Below are 23315 nucleotides of genomic sequence, written 5' to 3'. Positions count from 1 at the left end.
GATGGACATCTCAGGCAGAAGACCTTCTTTCCACTCTGTTCTTTCTACTATTTACCTCTCACCATTGCACTAGAGCCAGAAGGATGAAGACAGACCTGACCTGCAGCACACTGCAAACCCTGATCTCATAAGTTCCTTAGGACAAGGACCACCCAGTTGAAGACAAATACCTCAGTGTTTGTCCAGCACCTGCACCACTGGTGCCCAAGTCAGTGTCTGGATGCAATAAAGACACAAATAACAACATTGTTCATGACTGGGGCGAGAGGTCCTGCAAACCAAGAAACCATTCAGGAAGCCTAAAGAACAAATCCTTCCACGCAGCCCCAGGGAATGTTAGCAGCAATCTAAGATTTAGGATTTCCTTGTTTTTAAAAAGAGACTTGTTCCTCAGAACAAGATAAAAAAACCCACAAAACATGTGAACTGAATGAACCAAGCACACAGAACATTGACCAAGAGAGAAAGCTTATTATGGAGACACAGCAGAAACTGGTGAACTGGGATTGATTCATGGACTACCAAAAAAACAATGGAAAATACTAAATTCACATTATGGTGTTTATGCTGCATGAGCTGACCAGCCCTAATAACACTAAAGCTTAGTACATGATTTTCAGAGAGAAACAAGTGAAGAATAATTGTCTGAGCATGGGACCAAGCACCATTTCTGAGCTGTGATGCTTCCTCCTTCGGGACCTTCACTAAATCTCTTGACCTGTTTGTGCTTGAGCATCCTTCTCTAAAAGGATAAGGACAACAGCAGTCACTCACCTACTTCAGCGGGCAGTGAATGATTCAGAGAGCTCTCATCGACCTCTTCAAGTCCTACACACAATGTTGGATGTGTCATGCAGCAGGTCGCATCAGCCAGAAAGCTATCATCTCTTAATGGGTGATGGACAGGGCAAAGCCTGTGGAGGGACCTGGCCTCTGGAACTCTGTCCTCTGGCATCTCTATCCAAGCTGGGAATGGTTTGCAGAAGGATCCACTTTCCCGTGGAGGGGCTACAGAGGGGGGGAACAGCCTGTGCTGAGTGTGTGGCTGCCATTGCACTGGGCCATGCTGGAATCCGGACGTCGGGGGCAGAGGAATCTTTTGAGGCTCAGCACATCAGCTGCTGCCTTCATGCACCAGAAATAAAGGGCTCCAAATCCCAACCTGGAAGCCAACCAAAATACCAGAAGACCATGGTGCTTCTCGTGTGCATAATCTCATGCCTAATTTGCATGCACCGCTTGTGTATCTTAATCCCAGCTTTCCAGAGGATGCTGTCCCATCCCTGATCCCATCAGCAGCTGGACTCCATCTGCCCAAATGAAAGCCACAGTTGCACCCTGCTTGGATTTTTTCCACCACACTGCTGGATGCAGCTGCTACCCAGGCCCCTGCCTTGTGCAGTCTTTTGTTGAATGCAGAGATTTTCCTTCACAAACTCGTTACCATTTCAGTCACCCTTCAGACTGCCCAGACACGAGCAAGCTCTGGTCTGGAGTCACTGCTCCAACAAACACCATCAGCACTTCACAGCACATAGTGCTGGCCGGAATCTGCCTGACTTGGAGCACAGACCTGGTGCATAGCCCCTCACAGATCAGCCAGTTATTCATAACAGCCTATACAGGGCACATCTGGGGTGGGACTTGACTCAGACATGTTTGGGAGTGCATTAGGAAAAGGTATATTTGCAAACACACAGACTCAGATTTGTTAGGATACACTGGGGAGTTTGAGGTTAGGGTTAGGGTTGAGGGTAGGAAAAAGCCAATTGGGAGCACTAAGTATGCACATGTGAGAACTCACTGTAGAAACTAGGCTTGAGAAGAAACACAGGAAAATGTTGATTCATCCGCATCCCTTTCCTTCTCTTCTGTCTTTTCCCTCATGATGGGAACAGTCTCTCTAGGAAAACCTCATCTTGTATCTTTCAGTTGTGATAAAGGAACCTTCCAGCTGCTTGCCCCAAACTCACCTGTGAGTGCATTAAGAGCAGAGTTTTATCATAATGTAAAGGGTCAAATAGTTCCTTTCTCCTCTCTACCTCTTCCTGATAGGTAAATTTGAGTCATTCTCACCCTTTGCTGGGAAAAACAACTTCTTTACCTGTTAAAGTTGTACCAAAGTAGCTAGTAAAGTTTGTTGAGGCCTCACCTCTTTCTGCTGACAGGAGGGAGGGAAACTGTCTGGGATTTGGGCATTTCTCTTCCTCTTTCTTTAAGAAGTGTTTTGATCAAATAAGTAAAACCGTTCATTCTCTCTGTCAATCCTTAACTTTATTTTTGTTACTTCTAGACAGCTTGGAACATCCCTTCCTTGGTGACATTCACTAAAGCTGTCTCAGCAGCCAAACCTGCTGCCTCCCAGCACACAAGTAAGAAAGACAGTCCTGTGCAGTTGGATCTGGCATCGCCTGGGGAGCAGCAATGAACCCATCCACCCCTGCCTCTCTGAAAAGAGCTCCTGCTGCCCTCTGGTCCTGAGAGGGGGCATCCTCCAGCACTTCATCCCAGCTGGGAGTGATCTCTGCCCCACTCCCCTTGGCTCTTGTTCACGAAGGGCCATCCCTGAGCCCCTGAGCTGGGAGCAGGGAGTGCTGTGGGGACACCTCCATCGCCTCCCCATACCAGTGGTTTAAGGGTGCTGACTGAAAGCATCCGCTGTGCCCGGGCAGCTGTCCAAGTACGTTGAGTACAAGCTCGGTTCCACTTCCACAGGCTGCGATCACACTCCTGGATCGCTGACCCTCGATTGCACCGGGCGAAATCCCGAACCAGGGAAACTGCCCTTAAAGCTTGTTCCCTCTCTAGTTGTTCGCAGCAGGGATAAGTGAGGCCTCATCTATAATCACCTAAAACCATCACATGATTCATGCTCTCGCAGTACAACAGCTGAGCACGCTGCAGGATACACAGCAACACACATTGGTGATGCACCATTACACACTTCCCCAGTGCAAGCCCTGTTGAAATGCTGCCATCAAATTATTTCAACTGATCAAAGCTGGAAAAAAATAGAATATTAAAGCCCCAGATAACAAAATTAATAAGAATAAAAGCATGTAGGTGAGAATTAAGAAGGCATTAACATTCTGATGGCATCTGCTGCCTAAATTAAACTACAGGGAAAAAAAATGAGTTCAGCTGACGCTCAGGATCAGGACAAATAGTTCTCAAATGGAAATTACAGTTTTGAAAATTATGCACCAAAAAAGGATCCAATTTAGGACATTTCTGATTTGTGAAGTTCTTTCTCCAGGTGGGGATCTCAGGCTTGACTGGAGGGCTGGCAACATGATTGGCAAGATGCTGGAGTTGCTCAGTTCCTGTATCCCACAGCATGACCAAACTGGCCCAGAGCCCACCTGGGCCAGTGTCTTGTCACCTCCCTGATCCTTCTGGGGCTCTGTCCCCTTTTGGAACTGGACCATATGGATATGGTGTGTAAAGTGTGTTTCATTCATGCAGACATCATCACAGAAAAAGAGGAGGAATTAGGCCTGGATTTTCAAAGGAGCTCAGTGTTAAATTATGTGAATAACTGCATCAGTAATTTACATGAGCAGTTACTGTGACAACTAATAGTGAACACCTTAAGTAGCCAGTTGAGCATGTAATGGCCTGAGTTATATGCAGTATCATGTCTCTTTGGCACACCAAATTAGGTGTGTATACACATTTTGCATGCCCTAAAGGACTTCTACCTCAGCAACGAGCCTCAATTTCACAGCACAAGACTGATTTCAGCAGCCTAGCACAGCACAGCCAGTTTATGCAACGCAGAGAGCTGGCATGAACTCCAGGCCCAGGTTGGAATGGATCTTCAGACAGCTAATTAATTTTTACTGCTCCTTTGTGAACTGTAAATTACCCTTCATTTCCTAGATTTCTGTCCCATTTTTCGCCCGCCTTTCTCTAGTGAAGCAGTAAAAAGGGAAAAGTGCCAATAATGGGTTCTCATTTTGATAAAAGCAGCCACGACTCACTCCCACTTTGAACAATGCTCTGCTTATGACCAGAATATAAAGGCAATTGGGTTTCAAGAAACTATCCAGAGATAATGACTTTTCTTGGAGATGGGAGGATACAAAGAATATTTTATAAAAAGAGGGGTGGGCGGAGTGTCTGATTTTGCAGGACAAGCACAACCGAGTTCTTCTCCTGCAGAGGGTTAAAAACAAGATAAATAATCTTCACTTACAGACCAACTTCATCAGTATTGCCTGCACAAGAGAGAAGGGAAACTGCTTACAAGGCTGAACTGCTAACAGCCTTCCCTTCTCACTCAGACAGGAAAGAAGAACCTCTCCCCCAGAAAGAGTGACCTTCAGACCACACACACACACACACACACACACACACACACACACGCACCAGTCTTCGAGAGCCACCCCTGAGCAAATAGTGCCAGAGCAAGGATGGGTGGCTTTTTTTCAGTACTGCCATGACCCTGTTCAAAGACTAAAGCTGCTGATTCTGTTGAATCCAGATAGCAACACCCTGCCAAGAAAAGATCTACTAATATATACAAGCCATGGTTCCAGTGTATATTCATTGCTGATGCCACTGTTCATAAAATCACAGAATGGTTTGAGTTGAAGAGACCTTAAAGACCATCTTGTTCCACTCACCACCATGGGCAGGGACACCTTCCACTTGGCCAGGTTGTTCCAAGCCCTGTCCAAACTGGCCTTGAACACCTCCAGGGATGGGGCATCCACAAACTCTCTGGGCAACAAAATTAATCCAAATTTGCTATCTTCACCTACACAGTTACCAGAGGCAGAAACAGCTGCAGGGAAAAGATCATAACACACCTGAGATGAACTTTGCACGGGCGCTGCTGAAATTCAGGACAGCATCAGCATGGTGAGAGTCACTTCACCCTTGTGTCAGGACACAGCATTTGCATTAAATCTGCGAATAACAAAAAGGTATTACTGGAATTTTCATGTGGTTACAGCTCCCAAATGCCCCTTGAAAGGCCATGGCCGCAAGAACATATGGAAGATCTCCGGGTCCATGCTGTTGGGATGCTGCAGGAATGAGAACACGGCATTGCTGGGGTGCATTTATGGGGCCTTCAGCATATTAGATACTTATATTGCAAAACACCACATTCTTCAGCTCTGACGGAGCCTCTTTTATCTCAGTGGCAGATTCCTGAGTCGCAATCGCTGCCAGATGACTGTGCACAGTGAGTTAATGGCCACAGACCCCGAGCTTCTCTTGCCTCAAGTCATTTACCCAGAGCACCAGTGACGTTATTGTGTTCAGCCCATATTTACTACAGCTACAAACTGATTCAGAGAAACCTGGAGTACAGGATTAATCATTACTCTTGGGATGTTGAAAATGGATACCAGAACGGACTTCCAAATTAGGTATCTAAAAGTCCTGCATCTCCCAGGAGAGCCCCATTACATCTCCCTACTCCTTCTAATGGAATCTATAGTATGTGAGCATGGCTTTGCCTCCCACAAGCCCTCCCTGCATAATTATCCCCAGCTCAGATTGCTGCTCTCTGTAATGGCTGGAGAACCACTTTCTTCAGGCTACTGAGATGTAAAGAGGAAATGTTTATTGCAAAATGCAAGTCAACCACAGCCAGTGGGTCTGGGCCATGGTGGAGGGATACAGAAATGGCTTCTTCTTCTTTTTTTTGTCTCAGAAATAGAACCCACTAAAAATAGCAGTTCCTCAGGAACAAGACTGCCTGAAAATAGCTGTTTCTCAGGAGCAGGGCTGGCTGCTTCTGAAAGAAGTAGCTATTAATGTATAATTGTCCCTGAGGCTGGTTTCTGAGAAAATGCTGTACATACAGAGGGCTGTAAAGAGTTATGTTCACAGCAGGGAACACAGGCACCCCTCTCTTGTCAGAGGTCCTGTAAACTCCAGCAGTTCACAGCAGTGCATTTGGTTCACTAATCGTAGGCACAGTTAGATCCATCACAGCACTGGGAAGTATTTCCCTCCGTTCTGGTTAAAGCAGCACTCTGGGATGCTCTTGTTAGCTAGACCAGTAAATGAGAAAGCCTCCATCAGCTCTAATCAAACCCACACTGGTTCCTCTCCCAGGACCGAGAAAGCCTGACGAGACAGAGCCAGCTTCGAAACTCCGGCGCTCTCTTCCCACAGAAGATCCAAGAACTTTGTTGAATTGCAGGTTGTGCAATCTACTTCCAATTTCCTGCTCTACTCAGCACTTGGAGTTTTCTCGCGCAGATGCTACAGGGCAATAAATCTTCTGAAGAATGGCTCTGCATTTCTCCCACTATGGTGTTGCCTTATAATGAGGAAAGACAAATTGCTTGTGAGATTGGCTGATTGGTTGGTTATTCCCTAAAATGTCTCACTCATCCCTCTCCCAACACCATGGGTTCAACAGCTCATTTCTTTTGCCTTCATTTTCCTTCCCAGCACAGACAGCCAATATCCATACAGACGCCATTCTCCTCCTGTTCTTCTCCCCTTAAGGAAAAATCCATATGGCCAAAAGCAGCAGATATTATAAAAGGTCCAGAAAAGGCAAATTTTGCAAAGCAACAGCTTTAAGGGAACAGCAGTGCAGATGAAGTACAGAGGTGATCTGACTGCTGCCACCATTTCAGTCCCACACCACCAGTGCCAGAAGGCATAGTAACCTCTGCTGAGAGCATCCTTGGATCCCAAAGGCTGTAAGACTGGGCTGTGTCATCACTGCATGGAAATCTGTAGACTGCTCCTTCCAGGCTTTACCCTAAGTGCTGCTTCAAGTCATACCTCTCCTTTGTTTATTGGTGATCTGACACTTTAGCATTCCAAAAGCAGGAGAAGCAGCTTTCTGGAGGAAGTGTACAGCTGAAGTTCTACTCCCCAAGTAGCCCAAGGCAGGTCTTTTAGCTCAAGAAATTACTCTTTCTTTTCCTGACTGAATTCCAGCAAAACAAATGTCACTCTGCTTGTCCTTACACCTTTCCAGTATGGAAACTACCTCTAGTTCCCCGAGAAGGTTTACCTTGCAGAGTGTGACAAAGACCAACATTCCCAGAGTTCATTTTAACCTCGTTTGCTCAGGAGGGAGCCCCGGAGAAGCTGCAGCCAGGCTAATTACACACACCTACAGCTGTAGGAAACTTGTAAAACACAAAATACAGAAGTCTGGTGTCTGACATGGCCAGGTAAAAACAGAGCTGGGACACATACCCTTGACATCCTGCCACACCATTAACTGATCTTTCCCTTCCCTGTTGCCAAGGGATTTGTTATGTAATCTAAACAGCACACATAAAGGGAAAGTTATATAAAATATAGATATATCAATATACTCCTTGCCTTTTTATTTTGCTAAAGTTTTGAAAAATGCCTTGGGATCCTCAAAACCAATAGCCCATGAAAGACAGAGTGCTTGATTTCTGTTTGATAGCAGCAGGGCGAGGATTTTTTTTGCAGCACTGATCAGTTTGATTAAACAAGCGTTTAGTTGCAGCCGTCATACAGAGCTCATTAAAAAATACTCTACATTTGTGTAGCATTTATCATCCAAGAATCTCATCATGTTTTACAAAATGTCATTAATTAAACTCTACAATTCCCCTCAGAGAGGGATAAGGAAAATGAAGAGTTGCTTTAATCCATCACTGAACTGCAGCAAGCGCTGGGTTAGAGGAAAGCAGCTTTTCAACAACACACAGCAGCACTGGATCAGGAGGAGAAGATCCCCAGGCAAAGTCACCCAGGGAATATATCACCTTGTGTTTGCCTGAACTGTGCAGTTCCACTATAAGTTAAATGCCAATTCTTGCACTGAAGAGGAGGATTTTTCTCCCCCAAACCGCTCCCCAGTTTGTATCTGAGACACCTGGCAGGATAACACACCTTCCACTGAATACCCAGCAGTGCTAAAGCCCAGAGACAGCCACGACCCTGCCCGGGACCCAGGAGGTAGAAAATATAAAGCCACACAGCCACAAATTGCATCTCACAGTACTGGAATGCTGTGCAAGCTGGTGCTTAAAGTAGAGGGAGGGTAAAGTCCCCTTAATCCCTTGCTTACTTCCCTCTCCCCTCCCCATCAGTAAATCCACACCTGTTAAAGGTCACCCTGAAATGAAATACATTTGAATGCTTCCTGCTGCAGCTTGGCTCCCCTGTCCCGGTCCCCTGCGATCCCTCCCAGCTCAGCTGCAGAGCAGGAGAGGGAAGGGGGTGCCCACGTGCTCCGCCTGAATGTCAGAGTCGCATGGCTGAAATCCCACCCGACTTTTAGCTGATCTTTAGAGAGGAATCTCCCTCTCACCCCGGCTTTAGGAGGTGTAGGATAACATGGCCACTAGGCAAGCCTGATTAGACAGATCTGCCACTTTCACTACCTTGGAAAGAGCTAGAATTTGATCTGGAGCAGACTGGGGAGAGAGTGCAAAGGATCGCTATTTGTAAGTGAAGTGTGACAACAAAACCACAGGGATCTGTGCCAGGAGAGAATGATGCAAACAGACACCTGTGCATCCACTGCACCAGAGAGCACTGGGAAAAGGGAGGACAGATGGAACAGCAGGAATCTCACCAACTCAGTCACCAACAAATCAACACAGCCGTGAATCCCAATGGTAACTGCATCCATGGACTGGAGAAAGAGGCATGGACTAACTCTCCAGAAGGCCTGGGCTACATGTAGTGCCTGGTTGGGGCTGAGCTGTGGGTCTCCCTCTGCAGCCCCACAAACCTTCTGATTCCTGTATGTCTTCCAAGAAGATGTTTATCTCACCCACTGGTAAAACACTTGAGGCCTCACCAGGGCAGTTGTGCTTCATGGCTCCTGAGCACTTGCTTCAGTCTCGTGTCTCCTTCCTGTCACAGGTGAGGTGACTGCAGCTGTCAGGAAGAAACAGAAAGCCTGGGATACAAACCTTTCCAGTGCTCACTGGGGAGATGTGCTGGGTCGAACTGGAGACTGGTTGTGGTCTGAGATCTGCAGGAAACATCATCAACAGATGCCACAGGGCTGTGGAGACAATAATATCCCAAAACCACCACTGCCTCTGGTCTGAGTAAGACTCAGGTCAGCAACTGATCTTCTTCCAAAACACAGAGTAGGAGAGGGAGAACAGCCATTGACTGCTTTAGCTGGGAAGGTCAGAGAGACAATTTCTGTGCAAGGCTATGGAAGTGCTGAGCATTTTCATCAGATGTAAATTTGGGAAGAGAGGAAAAGTACAAGGATTGTGCTGGAGGAACTGACAGTAGATTCAAAGATAGTAACAAGGTGATTTTTTTAAGCCTCTGTCACACTATTTAATTAGCCTCCAAATTCTCCCCTGATAACATGAGGCCCGTTTGTACAGCCCTCCTGCTGGGCCACTCACACTTAGCCAAACAGACACATGGATGAGATGGGATTCATCACACCAACCTTCCCCCTGCTCAGGGAGGCAGATCTGCCTGCACAGGTGGAAGGTGTGTTCAGCCCTGCCTTTCTGGACTGACACCACCGTGCCCTTCCCTGTGGGTATCTGGCTTTCCTCTTTTTAGCATGAGGAAACTGGTTTTTACTGGTCCCTGGCTTTATTTTCATGTTTGTCTCTGGGAAGGAGCCTCAGATACAGCTGTTGCTGCATCAGATTTATCTCTGTGAAAATTCCTGCTTTGGTTTTGCAAGTGTTTTAATTAACGTACATTATTTTAGTACACTTTACTACTGATAGCATGTAATTATCTCCCCACAGGTATATATTTAGCTAACCAGCAGGCTGATCAAAGACCTACAAAATAAGGTTCTTTTGTAACTGACACCAGATACAAGCAAGATGGGACCAAAGGAGGAGGGAGGAATCCCCCCCTTCCCCAGTCCTAAACCCAGGGCTCAAATTTCTCCACTTGAAAAGATAATCATAACATTACCTTACATATTTTATCAGAGGAGCATGAAGATGCATCAACACTCAAGTGCTGTGAAGGAGAAAAGAACTATGTACATACTAAACTATTAATCGTTGGTAAGTGATCTCCTCTGCAAAGTGTTTTGAAGTTGACAAAGGAAAATGGCTCTGTAATAACACAGAGCAAGCAATCTGCTTGCAATCACAGGTTAATTCTCTCAACTGCTTTTGCCATGTCAATCCCTAGGTATTATTATCTCTGCAAGGCAATTCACCATTTTCCTGAGGAATCCTGGCCATGGAACAGATTCCAAACTCCATACCCTTTTCTTATCCTGTTCAGTGCTTGAGTCTGGTTTCCACTGCAAGCACAATTTTAGATGAATGAGGTTGAGACCTCGGCAGCCACCCTGCTCTCACCACACCAAACTGTTCATACAATTAAAAATAACTGACTGGATCAAGCAACCTGGGACGATACCTTTTCTCCAGATTACTGGCTGATAAAACATGCATCTCTCTTTTGAGTTCTTGAAGTGCCAGTAGCTCTTGATTTCTCTCTCCTTGATGGCTGCAGCTCCTTAACCTGTGCTGGTGGGAAGACATCAGGTTGAAATGAGTGTTTTGGAGCCAAGAGTCATCCTGTGCCAAACCACATGTTTCAGAACCATATTTGGTCCACAAACCACCAAAGGCTTGATCCTTTATTAAAAGCACTGGGTGCTTTGTCATCAGTTTCAATAGGGGCAGGACCCCTGTTTAGGTAAATCCTCATCTCTTGACCTTCCTGAAGGCCACTCTGTGCCACCTCACACACCTGTGGACAGTGTGTTTGCACATTACTGCAGTACCACTGACCACCCAGGTGAGACCCTGACTTTTCAAAAAGTTAGCACACAGAACAGGAAAAAATGATCCCAGCCTCTGAGGCAGGCTGCTTGCTTTGTTGTTTTTTGAAGTTGTGCTTTTTACTTCTCCTTTTCAGCAACTTAAATGAAGAGTGTTACTTAACTTTTCAGGCCACAACTGAATCTTTGGACTGAAAGCTGCAATATTATGTGTTACCCTTGTTAGTGGAGGAAGGAAACCTCTTTCGTATCCATTGACGTCTTTTGCAAAATACTCTGTGTATTTTGAGTTTGTTTCTATTTCTACTTCTATTATTTCTATGCCATTACTTACGAACTTCACAGCATTTTCCAGAGATGTCTTCACTGAGATGAAAACCTCAGGGCAACACTCCATTAGGCTTTTATTTTTAGAGGTTGGGTTAAACCTTCTTGAAATCAGTAGGTTTAACTGCATTCCTTTATTTAGGGTAGCTGAAGGAGACATTAAGTCTATTTCCACCCACATTATAAGATTACTCAAGAACCTGAAGGCTCTGGGAGGACAGTTTGGGGTAGGATATTAAAAGGAAAGAAGGTCACATGTGGATGGACTCTACAGTTCAGGTGGAGGAAGAGACAGAAAGATGGAGCATTGAAACAGGCAGGGAACGGAAACTTCAAAGAGCCTGAATAATCAGTGATATAAAACCTGGACTGAATACAAGGATTTGGGGTCACATTGATGCCAGGAGCAGGTCTGGAGCTCTAAGCAAGGAAACTGGCCCTCAATGCCTGATTTCTTCTGTGTTTAGGAAAGAAGGGCTGTGAGCCTTCTTGTAAGCAAACAGAGACACATCAGAAACACCTTCCTTTGTCACTCCTCCTCCCATCTGGGTCAACCAACAAGACCCTGAATTTTGGCCAGCAGCACAGGTCAGAGGGAGGAAACGTGCTGCAAAACCTCCTGCACATCTGTACCATTTCACTCTTCCTGCTTGGGTCAGGTTAAGGTGGCATAAAGACACAGCCCTGTTCCTCTTACACTGCCAGAGAGGGAGGCTCAGGCCCAGGGTTGGGGCACTGCTGTCTCTGATTGCACTGGAGACGGATCCTCACTCAGGATTTCTATTCCTACCCTAATAAACCAAATTTCTCCTGATCTTGCTATGGGCAGTTTAAGCTTTTCTGCTCTGCAGAGAACTCCTTAAAATGAGGCCCCCACGACTGGCTTTCTTCCTGTAGGTGAATTAGTCTGCCTTGCATGGGTAATCCTATTTAAAACAATAGGTTGCCTTGCAAGAATGAGGGAAGATAATTTGGAGCATGATTTTCTGTAAGTACTGTAAAAAGGCCACGTAGTAGTTCATCAGGAGACACTTCAGCCATAAAATGACAGTTACTGGTAAAGTTCACTAATAAAATAAAAGATAATTTAATAGGTGGATTTTTAACCCATTTAACAGAGTCTAAATTTGGAAGCCTTTCTTCAGGTGATCAGGCACACTGTGCTTTCATACTCTTACTTTCTGTTATTAATTGAATTTTTAAAAATGAGGTAGTAATCTATTCCTTCTGCTTTTATTTTTATGTTATGGGAGAGCACTATTCAATGTAAATAAATTAATTTTGGTAAAAGAGCAGGTGAAGCTGGACATGGAGACCAGCCTCTGAGTGATATGTGTGACACAGTGCCATATCTCTTGAGACAACACAGGTCCCACACCTCAACTGATTTAACACCAGGTAACACAACCCTGCAGATTCTAATCCAAAAATCCTGCAGTGGCAGGAGGGAGGCATGTGGAATAAGACTCTGTGACCTAAGAGCAGTAAAAGCTGCAGAGATTAGAGTTTATGTAGGAGCCCTGTGGGCTCCCCTCAGCGTCTTTAATTTAGTTTTCATCTCTGATCCGCTCTAACACTCCTCTGTGGGATGGATATTTCGTGTCTGAGAAACCTGGGGGGCTGGCTGACCTGCCAGGAGCTGCGGGGGACGGCTGCTCCCTGGTTGCTTCTGCATCACTTTGCTCTTCAGCTTCGGCACAATCAACAACAAACCCTGACACTGTTACGAACCTGTAAAGGAGGATTTGAAGCCTCTAGAGGTCACTAAATGGGGACCATCGCTGCAGCAGATGCATCCTCTGCCCGCGAGTGACACCTGCTGGGTCCCAGGGTTGCAGGTCTGTGTCTGCTCAGGGCGGACCTTCTGGGGGTCTGTGAGCACTAAACCCACCAGAAAGGCTCTGGGCAACATGAGATAAATCTGGGTGGCTCTTTCCTGCTCTGCTCCGTGCTGGCGTGGCCTCACCTACAGCCCTGGGTGTGGATTGGGCACACCACAATACAAGATATAAAGCTATCAGAAGGAGGGCTATGAAGATGGGGAAGGGTCTAGAGGGGCTGTATGAGGAGTGGTCGAGGTCACTTGGTCTGCTCAGCCTGGAGGAGACTGAGGGGAGATTCATCAGGGTCTGCAGCTTCCACATGAGGGGCAGCTCCAACCTCTGCTCCCTGTGACCAGTGACAGGACCCGAGGGAATGGCTGGTGCTGTGACAGGGGAGGGTTGGGCTGGATATAAGGAAAAGGTTCTTCCCCTAGAGCGTGGTTGGGCACTGACCAGGCTCCCCAGGGCAGTGGGCACAGCACCAAGGCTGACAGAGCTCAAGGACTGTTTGGACAACGTTCTCAGGGACAGGTGGGACTGTTGGGGTGTCCACGAAGGGCCAGGATTTGGACTGGATGATCTTTCATGGGGCCCTTCCAACTCAGGCATTTTGATTCCTGTTGCGGGAAGGCAAATCTTGTCTTTATCCACACATTAACTCTTCCATCACTCTGGTTGTGCAGGTTTACTTACACCACATACCAATGACCCAGCCTCTTTTTTTGCCTTTGACACCCTTCCCAAGGAGCTTTTGTAGAACACAGTATTTTCCCACAGGTAAAAAGTCCAGAGTGGGGACCAAAATGGGATTTCTTACAGTACAATAAACGACAACAAATGTTGCAGTATATACTGTCTATATACTGTCTATGAACTCACATTTACAGTGTTAGAGCTGCAACTTCAAAACACACTGGCAAAGGTTCTTTTGTGGGACATCAGTGGGACTGCTGATGGGAGTCTTGCGATGATGCTGATGAGGATTTGTGGATTTTTCCTATATATTCTCACAATATGAAGCACCAGCAAGGAGGGCACTGATACCCCACACAGTACATTGGGACTGTCCAAGGCACTGCCCTGGGCCATCGGAGAACAAACACCCTAGGGAGTTGTTTGCCATCCCCTGAGGGGACCTGCTGGAGCGAGACTGGAATGAAAACGCCACAGCCCAGGACAGGGTGCCAGGCTGGCAGTGCCCCCACACAGCCCTCAGCCTGCAGCCCCCACTGGGAACTGACCCCCAGTGAGGAGATCATGGAATCATAAGAGTTTTAAGGGGTTGGAATGAACCTTAAAGCTCATCTCGTTCCACTCCCCTGCCATGGGCAGGGCCACCTCCCACTATCCCAGGTTGCTCCAAGTCCCGTCCAACCTAGCATTGGACAATCCCTGGGATGGGGTAGCCACAGCTTTTCTGGGCAACCTCTACCGGGGCCTCACCGCCCTCACAGGGAAGAATTTCTTCCCGACACCTAACCTGAACTTCCCCCCTCTCAGTTTGTACTCGTTACTCCGTGTCCCGCCCCTAGGTCAGGAGGGACCCAGGACCCGCCCTGAGGGGGGCCCTCGCCCTTCCCAACATGGCGCCGCCCCGTCCCCGCCCCATCCGGGTCCCCCGCCCTCCCTCCCGTGGTGCCCCGCGCGCCGCTCCGGCCACTCCAAGATGGCGCAGCCGCCGGGTGAGTGCGGGGGCTCCAAGGTGACCGCGGCCCCCTCACCCCTCCTGCCCTCCCTCCCCTCTCACCCCGCTCTCTCCCTCTCCCCGCCGCAGTTCTCCTCAAGGACACGAAGCTGATGGACGTGAAGCTGGGCCAGCTGCCCTCCTGGCTGGCCATGAGGGACTTCACCCCCGGCGGCATCCTGGGGGCCTGTCGACGAGGTGAGGGGGGCGCGGAGGGCGAGAATCCCTGAATCCCTTCTCCTGACGGAGCCAGGGGGAGCAGAGCAGCACACAGAAGCATCTCTGCCTGCCGGAGTGGATGTTGGCTCGGGCGGGGGGGGGCGGTTCTGCAGCGCAGGGGCTGCTCCACGGAGGGCTTTGCCTTCCCAGAGCAGTTTCTCCTGTAGCACCTCGTTCTCCTATCTGTAAATTTGTTTCTCACGTGAACTTTATCCACCAGAGATTTGTTTTCATAATTCCTTCTTGTATAAAGGGGAAATGGGATGCCCTTAGTCCTGAACCCACTGGCTGAAAAATCTCTAAGTTTCCCAACATCACAGGTCAATGAAAAATAATTTTAAAAAGCAGCTGAGCCCTGCAGATGGTAAGAAAGGACACAGGGCACTTAAAATCACTTGGGAAGAGCTTTGACCAGTGTCCTTTGCTGTAGGTACTGATCTCATTCAGGCAGATCCAAACACAAAATGTCAAATGCAAGAGTTTGCATTTGATAATATACATATGTATGTATATCATGTATATGCAATGGTGTGGAACAATTAGAGAACTCCAAAGCAGCTTGAACTCATCAAAGTAGATTTAAACACAAAATATCAAATGCAAGTGTCTGCATAACCTACATACGCCAGTATGAAAGAATTAGATAACTCCTAAGTAGCTTGAGCTCGTGAAGGTCACAATAATGTTTAGGGAAAAAAATGATAAATGGCTTCCCCCCCCCCCCCTTTTTTTTTTTAAGGCTTAGGGCTATTAACTTGAGATCACCTTGCTCAACTGACACACAGGTTGCCTCCTCACAGACTTGCTTCTGAGACTTTCAGATGTGTTTCATTAGAAACAATTTCCTTAAGTTCTGTGAATCCAGGCTGCTTCTTTCTTACTCAGGAAAGCCCAGAGCTCATCTGACTGCTCTGAAAACTCTTCTTCCTCCCCAGGTTATGACAGATACTACAACAAATACATCAATGTGAAGAAGGGGGGCCTCGGGGGTATCTCCATGGTGCTGGCTGGGTATGTTGTTCTCAGCTACATCTGGAGCTACAGTCACATCAGTAAGTAAAAACAAGGCTCTCTGTGTGTGCAGGGCAGCTTAGAAGGTTGCTTGGGGTAATAAAATCAATCTGCTGCTGCTTTTAAAAATAAAATGAAAGATTGTGGGTAAACAAACTTAACATAGAAACCTTGATTGTTTACTTGGTACATTACCAACTGGCCAGTATTTTCTTGGCAATGAAGAAAGTTTAGGTCTTGGTGCCTGTCTGACCTGACAGTACTTAGAAAATACATGTTCAGGGAGTTTTTTAGAGTGCTTTCTTGCCTGTAATTTCAAGTGTGGTGGGGTTTTTTTTCATTGTGACTTAAGCAAAATTAACTTGCTGTGCTTTGCTGCAGAGCACGACCGGCGCAGGAAATACCACTGAGGCACCACCAGTGTGAGAAGGTGAGGGTACAGCTCCTGAGCAGCCCTGGCTGCTGGCACAGTTACCCTGACAGAAGACATCACAACTATTCATGTTAAATCTGTGCTGTTGTGACCAATAATAAAGTGCTTACACTTTACGTTTCCTGAGCTGACACTCTCCTTGAGTTGTTAATTGTACTGTGCATTCTCAGAGTTTCACCCCTCAGGGTAAGTTCAGAGGTGGTTGGGAAAGCATCTGCTCCTTGGACTGCATTATGAACTGGGAGAACTATTGCCATTGATTTCCTGGTTGATAAAACTAAAAGCTTCCTCCTGGCCATTCCTGGCTGAGAGGATGTGTTTTGATTTGAAAGAATGTCTGAGCCTTAGGTGACATGTCGGTGTTTCTGGTTTCTAAGGCTGTCTCCAGGCTCTGTAGGTATTTGGGCAGTTTTCCATCATTGCAGAGCACTGTCTGAGATGAGACAGGTCTGCAACTCTCATTCTGTCACTGGGATTGTAATGCTCCTAGCCTCAGATAACCCAGAATTTCTGTCAAAACTCTACCTGCTTTCACTGCTAAAGCTGGGAGGTCCTTCTGAGTGGGTATAAACTCACACATCTCAGCCTGGCCAGTGTTCAGTCTCTGGGAGCACAAAGTGTTACAAAGAGTGTCTGACCTTAGACTTGAAACTTGCAGTGACTGACTCCACAGTGAAATAACCCAGTCATTCACACCAACACAGGCTCTTCACTTCTCTTAATCAGATCAAGCCAGATCACCTTGTTCTTAAAGAAAAATAAATTCACAGCCAGCTTTTGCCATCAGTACATTTCAATAAAAACAAAGTATAAAGGCAGGCAGCAAACAAGAGATGGGGTCGAATCAGTAAGGCTCACACTGGGGGGGAAACGTGGGTTTTTTTCTTTTTTTTTTTAATACATTTTTTGTCATTGGCCCTTTCAAAATAAGTCTTCTCAAAACAAATGGGGTTTGGGTTTGCAAAAAAATTGCTCTCAAAAGAAATCTCTACCACTTTTAAAAGCACTGTTCCATAGGAAGATACAGCTCCACTTCCTGCTCTTCTCTAGGTTGTGGGAATCCCTGCTCAGTGTGAGCTGGATGATGGGGGGCTGAGAGAAGGCTCTTCTATTCCTACTCTTCAAGCCATGCTCATTTCCCTCCTTGCTTTTTGCAAATGGAAACTGAGCACAGATGCAGCTTTCCTATTAGGATTTTTGTCCTGTTCCTTACTGTCTGGCTGAGAGATTTTGCCAATTTATTCTCCCCTCGATTGGTTCTCACCCAGAAGATTTAATTTCTAACCTTCAGTACAGCAAGAAGCACAGAAACAAAGCAAGTGGACACGAGTTTTACTGCCTGATGTACTTGAAGTGTTACGTCAGCCATCAGGACAAGCTTTACCAGGCTGGGCCTGGAAACATGACTTTGCTGTTTAGGAGCTACAGGACAGAATTCCTGTTTCTCACTGAGGAGAAGGCATTGCAAGTGTTAAATTTTCCCAGTCAGTCTCCTTGCTTCCACAGGGAAGGCTGAAACGCTGTAGGTTCTCCAAAGAGAAGTGGCAGAAGGAAAATACTTCAAAGAAACACTGGCCTAAGATGTGTTTACCTGGGGTGCTGCACCAGTAAGGGGTTGGTTTGTCTACTGGCTTTTAGATCTACCTTTCATCAGGGCTCAATGAAAACAGGCAGAGGTCAAAATCGGTTTTAAAAAGGTTAAAACTTAAAAAAAATTGGAGACAATTACAAAAATGTTGCTTAGCAGCAGCCAGCCTCTGACCAGTTCTTTCAGTAATGGCATTAAAAAACAACCTGATTAATAGCTCCAGACATAGTGCTAGGCAGAAACCTTTCCTCAGTGGCAACAGCAACCTTGCACCTTCTGCTCCTTCACTGTCCACTGAGAAAGGCCAGATGCCCTTTGGTGCATCTGTTGGCATAATGACCTTTTTCTCCACACTGCAAGAGAAAGAGAGACAGGAATTACTACACAGTTATATCTTTTTCCTTCTAGCTGCCTTTATCAAGGTAGCCAGCAACTGTTCCCATTTGGAAGCTTTTCCACACGTGCAGAATTTAGCAGGTGAAGTAAAACATGTTGTCACAAGGGACATGATTTATGGGCTGGTTCCACTCCTTGGAGCAAAAGCTGCTTCCGTGCTGGGAGCCAAGTGATGCCACTTTATTATAACCCACTACAAAGCAATGCTCACGACCACAAACACCAAAGGGCTGTAAAACAGGAGGAGAATTTCAACATTTGAGGGTTCCAAGACTACTCCATCTTATATGCACTACATCAGAGATCTGTGGGGACTCTCCTGATCTGCTATCCTGAATTAAACAGAGAAAAGCACCTCTGAACTTGAGAAAGTCATGAACCGACTCATGACTTTGCACCTTAAAGCTATTCAGAGAATATTCAGAGAAATGCCAATATCTGGTGCAACACCATTTTCCAGATCTGTAATTTGCTTGGAGGTAGAATAATAAGCAGCTGTTAAAGGTTTTCAGTGAAATGGATTCAGCCATTTAATACCCCCAATCCAATCACAGTGATTTTTACCCACACAAGCACCTAAGGCAGAGTTGACACGTATAGTGATATAACTGCCAAGGCTGATGGAACAGGAAGATCCTTTGCCCTTTTCTAGTGCTGGAGTTGGGGCTTGTGGGGAAAAAAACCTTTTGTTTTCCCTCCTCAACCCTCCCCTCTGAATTACCTTGTAGCAGGTGACTTGCTCCAGGGGCCGGGGTCCTCTGTTCCCAGTGTTGTTGTTTTGAGACTGCATGACTCCAATGACTTGGGGTGTCCTCTGTTGGAGAAGAGTTCTGACTCGTTAAGTGCATCAAGGATAAAGATCTCTGTGTTTGTTATTTTGTTTAAAAGGGAAAAAGAGCACCCCATAATGTCAAATGATCAATTTTCCTCCAAATCTGTGTGTGGGTGCTCTGCCAGCTGGAGCACCAGAGAGAAGAAATCAAGCACTGAGCCTTACGAAGCCCAGAGATCCTGTTTTTCCTCTGAAAGCAGATTTGGAGAGTAGGTTTAGGCTGCTAAAATATCATTGCCATCACGGAGGGATGTCACACAGATTACACAAACTGGCAGACTGCTGCACAACCACGTGTGACGTGCTCCTGTGTCGCGTGGGAGCGTTCTGTGACCAGATCTCCGTGTCAAGCTGGAACAATTGTGGGGCTCTCATCACTATGATGCTCACTCCTTAATTCTCCCTTCCAGACCCAAGAGCCTGAGTGCCCAATTTTGACCACTTGGACAATATATTCTACTTTAAAGCGCTGTGGGAAAGGCGTGTGGGGGAGGCAGGGGAGGTGTGTACCTTTTGCTGTGTTTGTGTCGGCTGAGGCAGTGGTGGTTGCTCTGTGGTTCCCATTGGCAGTTCAAACCGAGGGCTGGTTTAGATGGAAAACAAGAAAATTGATTCTCAAATCATATGCCAACGTTTTAGCATCAGCTCAGTCAAATAAATCCAAAGAACAGAACGTTCAGCCAATTGAATTTGGCTCACAGGAAACAGACCTCCCCCTTCCCACTTCTCTTTCCATGTGTGTAGCACATCCCTCTGCCTGTGAAGCCTTCTGGAATATAAAACCCTGTGATCCCACTGCACTGAGGGCATCTAATCACCACTCCAGAGTCTTACTGGGAGCTCTCTGGAGAGACCCTGCCTCATATCACAGAATAGTTTTGGCTGGAAGGGACCTTAAAGCTCATCTTGTTCCACCCCCCTGCCATGGGCAGGGACACCTTCCACTAGCCCAGGTTGCTCCAAGCCCAGTCCAACCTGGCCTTGGACACTTCCAGGGATGGGGCAGCCACAGCTTCTCTGGGCAACCTGTGCCAGGACCTCACCACTCTCACAGAGAACAATTTTTTCTGATCTCTAATCTAAACCTACTTTCTTTAGTTTAAAACCATCCCCCTTGTCCTGTCACTAATGCTCTTGTGTAAATAGTCTCTCTTTCCTCAGATGAGTAACAATTTGGCCAAACTAAACCTTGGCCAAACCTCCAAAGCCATTGGGAAGCACTGGAGCACCCTCATTTGACATTTACCAGATTCCAAGGGAAACAGAAGGTTCCAGGCCAGGCCTGGAGCATACTCACTGCATGAATTTACAGGCAGGTCCCTCTGGGCAGAATCCTACCAGGTAATTCACACAAATGACTCTCCGAGTGTGCCGGTGTCTGCAGAGGGGACCTGCAATACAGAGCTCAGCAGTCTCCATTCCATAAATCCCTACCCCAGCACTCAGCAGAGCAAGTAGACCAGCAGATCATGCAAAGAGAGACCAGCAACACCCCACCCCTGACTTAGAGCCACAGAAACAGCAGCTGGGTGAGGTACCTACCGTGTTTACAGAAGCCTCTGTCATACCAGGGACAGTCTTTGATCTTAGACTCCGGGTCAATGTGCAAGAATGGACATTCTTTGTTACTGCATTCCCCTGTACCAAAGGCAAACACATTTCTCAGTCAACGGTGCAGGTCTGAGTTCAAAATGACTCTCAAAACATCACCTGGATCGTGCAGCTCCCACAGGGCTGTTGCCAACACTTGTAAGTTCAGGCACAACAGTCTTACTGCCTGTCTTAACCTACATGGAGAACACCAAGGATTCATCTCTGGTGAGTAAAGTTCTACCAGACTGGATAATTTATGTGTGCTTTTAAAAACAGTGGAGAAACTAAATTTGAAAGAGCAGTCATGATAACAAAAACCAAATATTTAGTGCACCAGAAGGGTGGAGAAACTACAAATTGCGCACTAACCTCAATCCAAGGAAACCTACAAGACTGTAGGTTTCTGGCAGCAAGTTGCCTCATTATGTCCAGATCTCCAGAGCTGGAAAGCAAGTGCATAAAAGTTTTGCACCCCCATGCCCTCTGCTGCTCATCGACTCCCCAAAATAAGTCATGCAAAGACCAACTGCTCAGCCTACTCATCTCTTACCCCAAAAAAAGAACATAAGGCATAAAACTCAGTGAAAGCTTGAACTTCCCCCCTCTTCCTGCAAAGGGGACAAGCTCTTGAGAATGAAGACATCTACAATATGTCACAAAGTTGGGTGGATAATAAACTGAAGGACTAAGCAGATCTGAAAAAAATGATAATCTAACACCTCATCACACACAGAAGAACCAGAATGCTCTGAAGATGGATGAGAGGGATGTACCAGGATCCTCTTCACCAGACTCCCACACCAGCAAAGGACAACAAGCAGGGGCTACTAACCGAATTTGGAGTAGAAGTAACACTCAGGCATCTTGGTCATGTCATACTCGTGCAGAAACTCGCACTGGTCTCCCTTTTTGCACAGTCCTCGCAGCCAGTGTTTACAAACAACTGTCTTTTCCCCACTGATGTGTCGGAACGGGCACATGCCCCCTGTGGAAGGATGGATGGGGCAAGGAGAAGGGAGAAGAGAACAATTCAAATACATGTCACAAGGAGGAACAGGGCAACAGCAACACTTTGTTCCCCTCTGCAATAGGGGTTTCAGAAGACATCAGTTGTGATTTCAGCCTTAAGTGACAACAGCAAAAGAGAGAGTTCAAAAAAAGTCTTGTGTAACCCTCTAAAAAAAGTCTCCAGCTCTTAATCTTGACAACTGCAAACCACAGCAATTAATGCAGGCACATCCACAGCAAGGTCTGTGTGTGGCAAGTTCACACCTTCCTTTAACAGGAGCTTCCTTATTCACCTCCCAATGTCTTTAAAATATATCATCATTTCCCAACTGCTGCAGTTATTCCAGCATCCTTCAGTTATATCCTCTATCTGTGTTATCCCCTCAGCTTTACCGATCAAGAGTACTATAAACAGAGCTAGAAAATCTGGTTTTTGCCCGTCCACCCTGCGGGAATAATTGCATTTTCCACCCTTCTATATGACTTGCCTTTTCCACATGCCGCCTTTAAAAAGAACTCACAGACAGCCGCGCCCGATTCTGTGGAGAACAAGGAAATACAGTTAATTTCAACAAAGCTTTGTGGCAACTTTTTAATTATTTCTCCCTAGAAAGACAATCTGGTCCTCAACATCGAAAGAAAAAGGAGCGTTTTGGTTTGGGGAATTTACTTTCCTTGTTCAAGCCTGGCCCTCACAAATATCTGTAATTTTCTTGGGGGTACCAAGAGGAATTTGCAGAAATTTGGTGGTGCTTGTTTTGTTTTTCAGCTATTTTGGTTTTGTTGATTGGACTGTACTCTGCCATTAAGTTAATCATGTCAATAAATCACAAAATATTCTGAGTTGGAAGGGACCCACAAGGATCATTGAAGTCCAACTCCTGAACCCTTTACTTACAGTCCTGGCCTTAATAGTCATATAGTTTTTACCCAGAACAGCCTGAAACAACCATTAGCATGTTATCCCTTGCTGATCCTGACAAATAGGAATGTTCAAGGGAGTTAAAACAAAACTTTAGTAGACTAGCCAAAAAAAATCCAGCAAACTACGAGTCTCCTGAGTCTGTTTGTGTCAGACTGAAGGAAAAGGTTTAGAGACTCAGCCACAGATAAATCTAAAGATGAGAACTCCCTGCCATTCAAACTGCTTCATGTATCAAGAAGAGATGAAAGGGGAAATATAAAGTACTGTGCAGGACAGTGATGTTTATTCAACATGAGCACCTCAGCGCCCGTTTTTCCAGCGTGGCTAGGTACTAACGAGAGTTTTCGTTAAGTAGAAAACAAAAAACATCTGGATTAGGACAGACACCTCATGGGAAAGCGGAAGTTGGGTGGATCTAAGGATAAGACCCGAGGAAGACCCTGAGATCTCTGGAAACCTCCCACTCCACCCAGCCCAGCCCACCCTCCTCAGCCCCACGGCCCGAGCACCCAGGGAGGAGAGACCCCACACGCACTGTCCATGCCAGGGAAGGGCAGCGGCTGCGCCCCCAGCTGCTGCTCCACGGCCAGCTCCAGGTCGAACGTGATGTGGTCCACGCTGGCGATGAGCTCCTGCATGGTGGCAGCTGGGGGCCGGCGGCAGCGGGAGGGTAGGGGCGGAATGGTGGCGGTGGTGGCCGCGGCGGCCGGGCGGGCCCGGGCGGGCCCGGCCCGGCCCGCTCCGCTCCGCGCCGGCAGCGCCTGCGGTGAGGGG

At 46.7% G+C, this 23315-nt stretch overlaps 2 protein-coding genes across 2 annotated transcripts; one reads left to right on the top strand and one right to left on the bottom strand.

Moving 5' to 3' along the window:
* Positions 1-14455: 14455 nt before the first annotated feature.
* ATP5MF (ATP synthase membrane subunit f) lies at positions 14456-16330 on the top strand. The gene is made up of 4 exons (XM_027656451.1): positions 14456-14534; positions 14627-14734; positions 15691-15807; positions 16148-16330. Exons 1-4 carry the CDS (start codon positions 14519-14521, stop codon positions 16174-16176), a joined length of 270 nt encoding a protein of 89 aa, XP_027512252.1. The 5' UTR covers positions 14456-14518; the 3' UTR covers positions 16177-16330.
* A 570-nt stretch (positions 16331-16900) lies between these two features.
* On the bottom strand, positions 16901-23309 carry CPSF4 (cleavage and polyadenylation specific factor 4). Its single transcript, XM_027656446.1, has 8 exons — positions 23077-23309; positions 22105-22155; positions 21441-21593; positions 20558-20653; positions 20313-20406; positions 19526-19598; positions 18905-18997; positions 16901-18140 (listed from the first exon to the last, which is right to left on the bottom strand). The coding sequence occupies exons 1-8, from the start codon at positions 23177-23179 to the stop codon at positions 18072-18074; spliced, it is 732 nt and encodes a 243-aa protein (XP_027512247.1). The 5' UTR covers positions 23180-23309; the 3' UTR covers positions 16901-18071.
* Between the last annotated feature and the right edge of the window lie 6 nt (positions 23310-23315).

This window comes from Corapipo altera, unplaced genomic scaffold (genome assembly GCF_003945725.1).
Source record: "Corapipo altera isolate COAL_440 unplaced genomic scaffold, ASM394572v1 104, whole genome shotgun sequence".
Classification (NCBI taxonomy): domain Eukaryota; kingdom Metazoa; phylum Chordata; class Aves; order Passeriformes; family Pipridae; genus Corapipo; species Corapipo altera.
The sequence above is the reverse complement of the archived record's forward strand: the minus strand, read 5'-3'. Positions and strand labels throughout refer to the sequence as shown.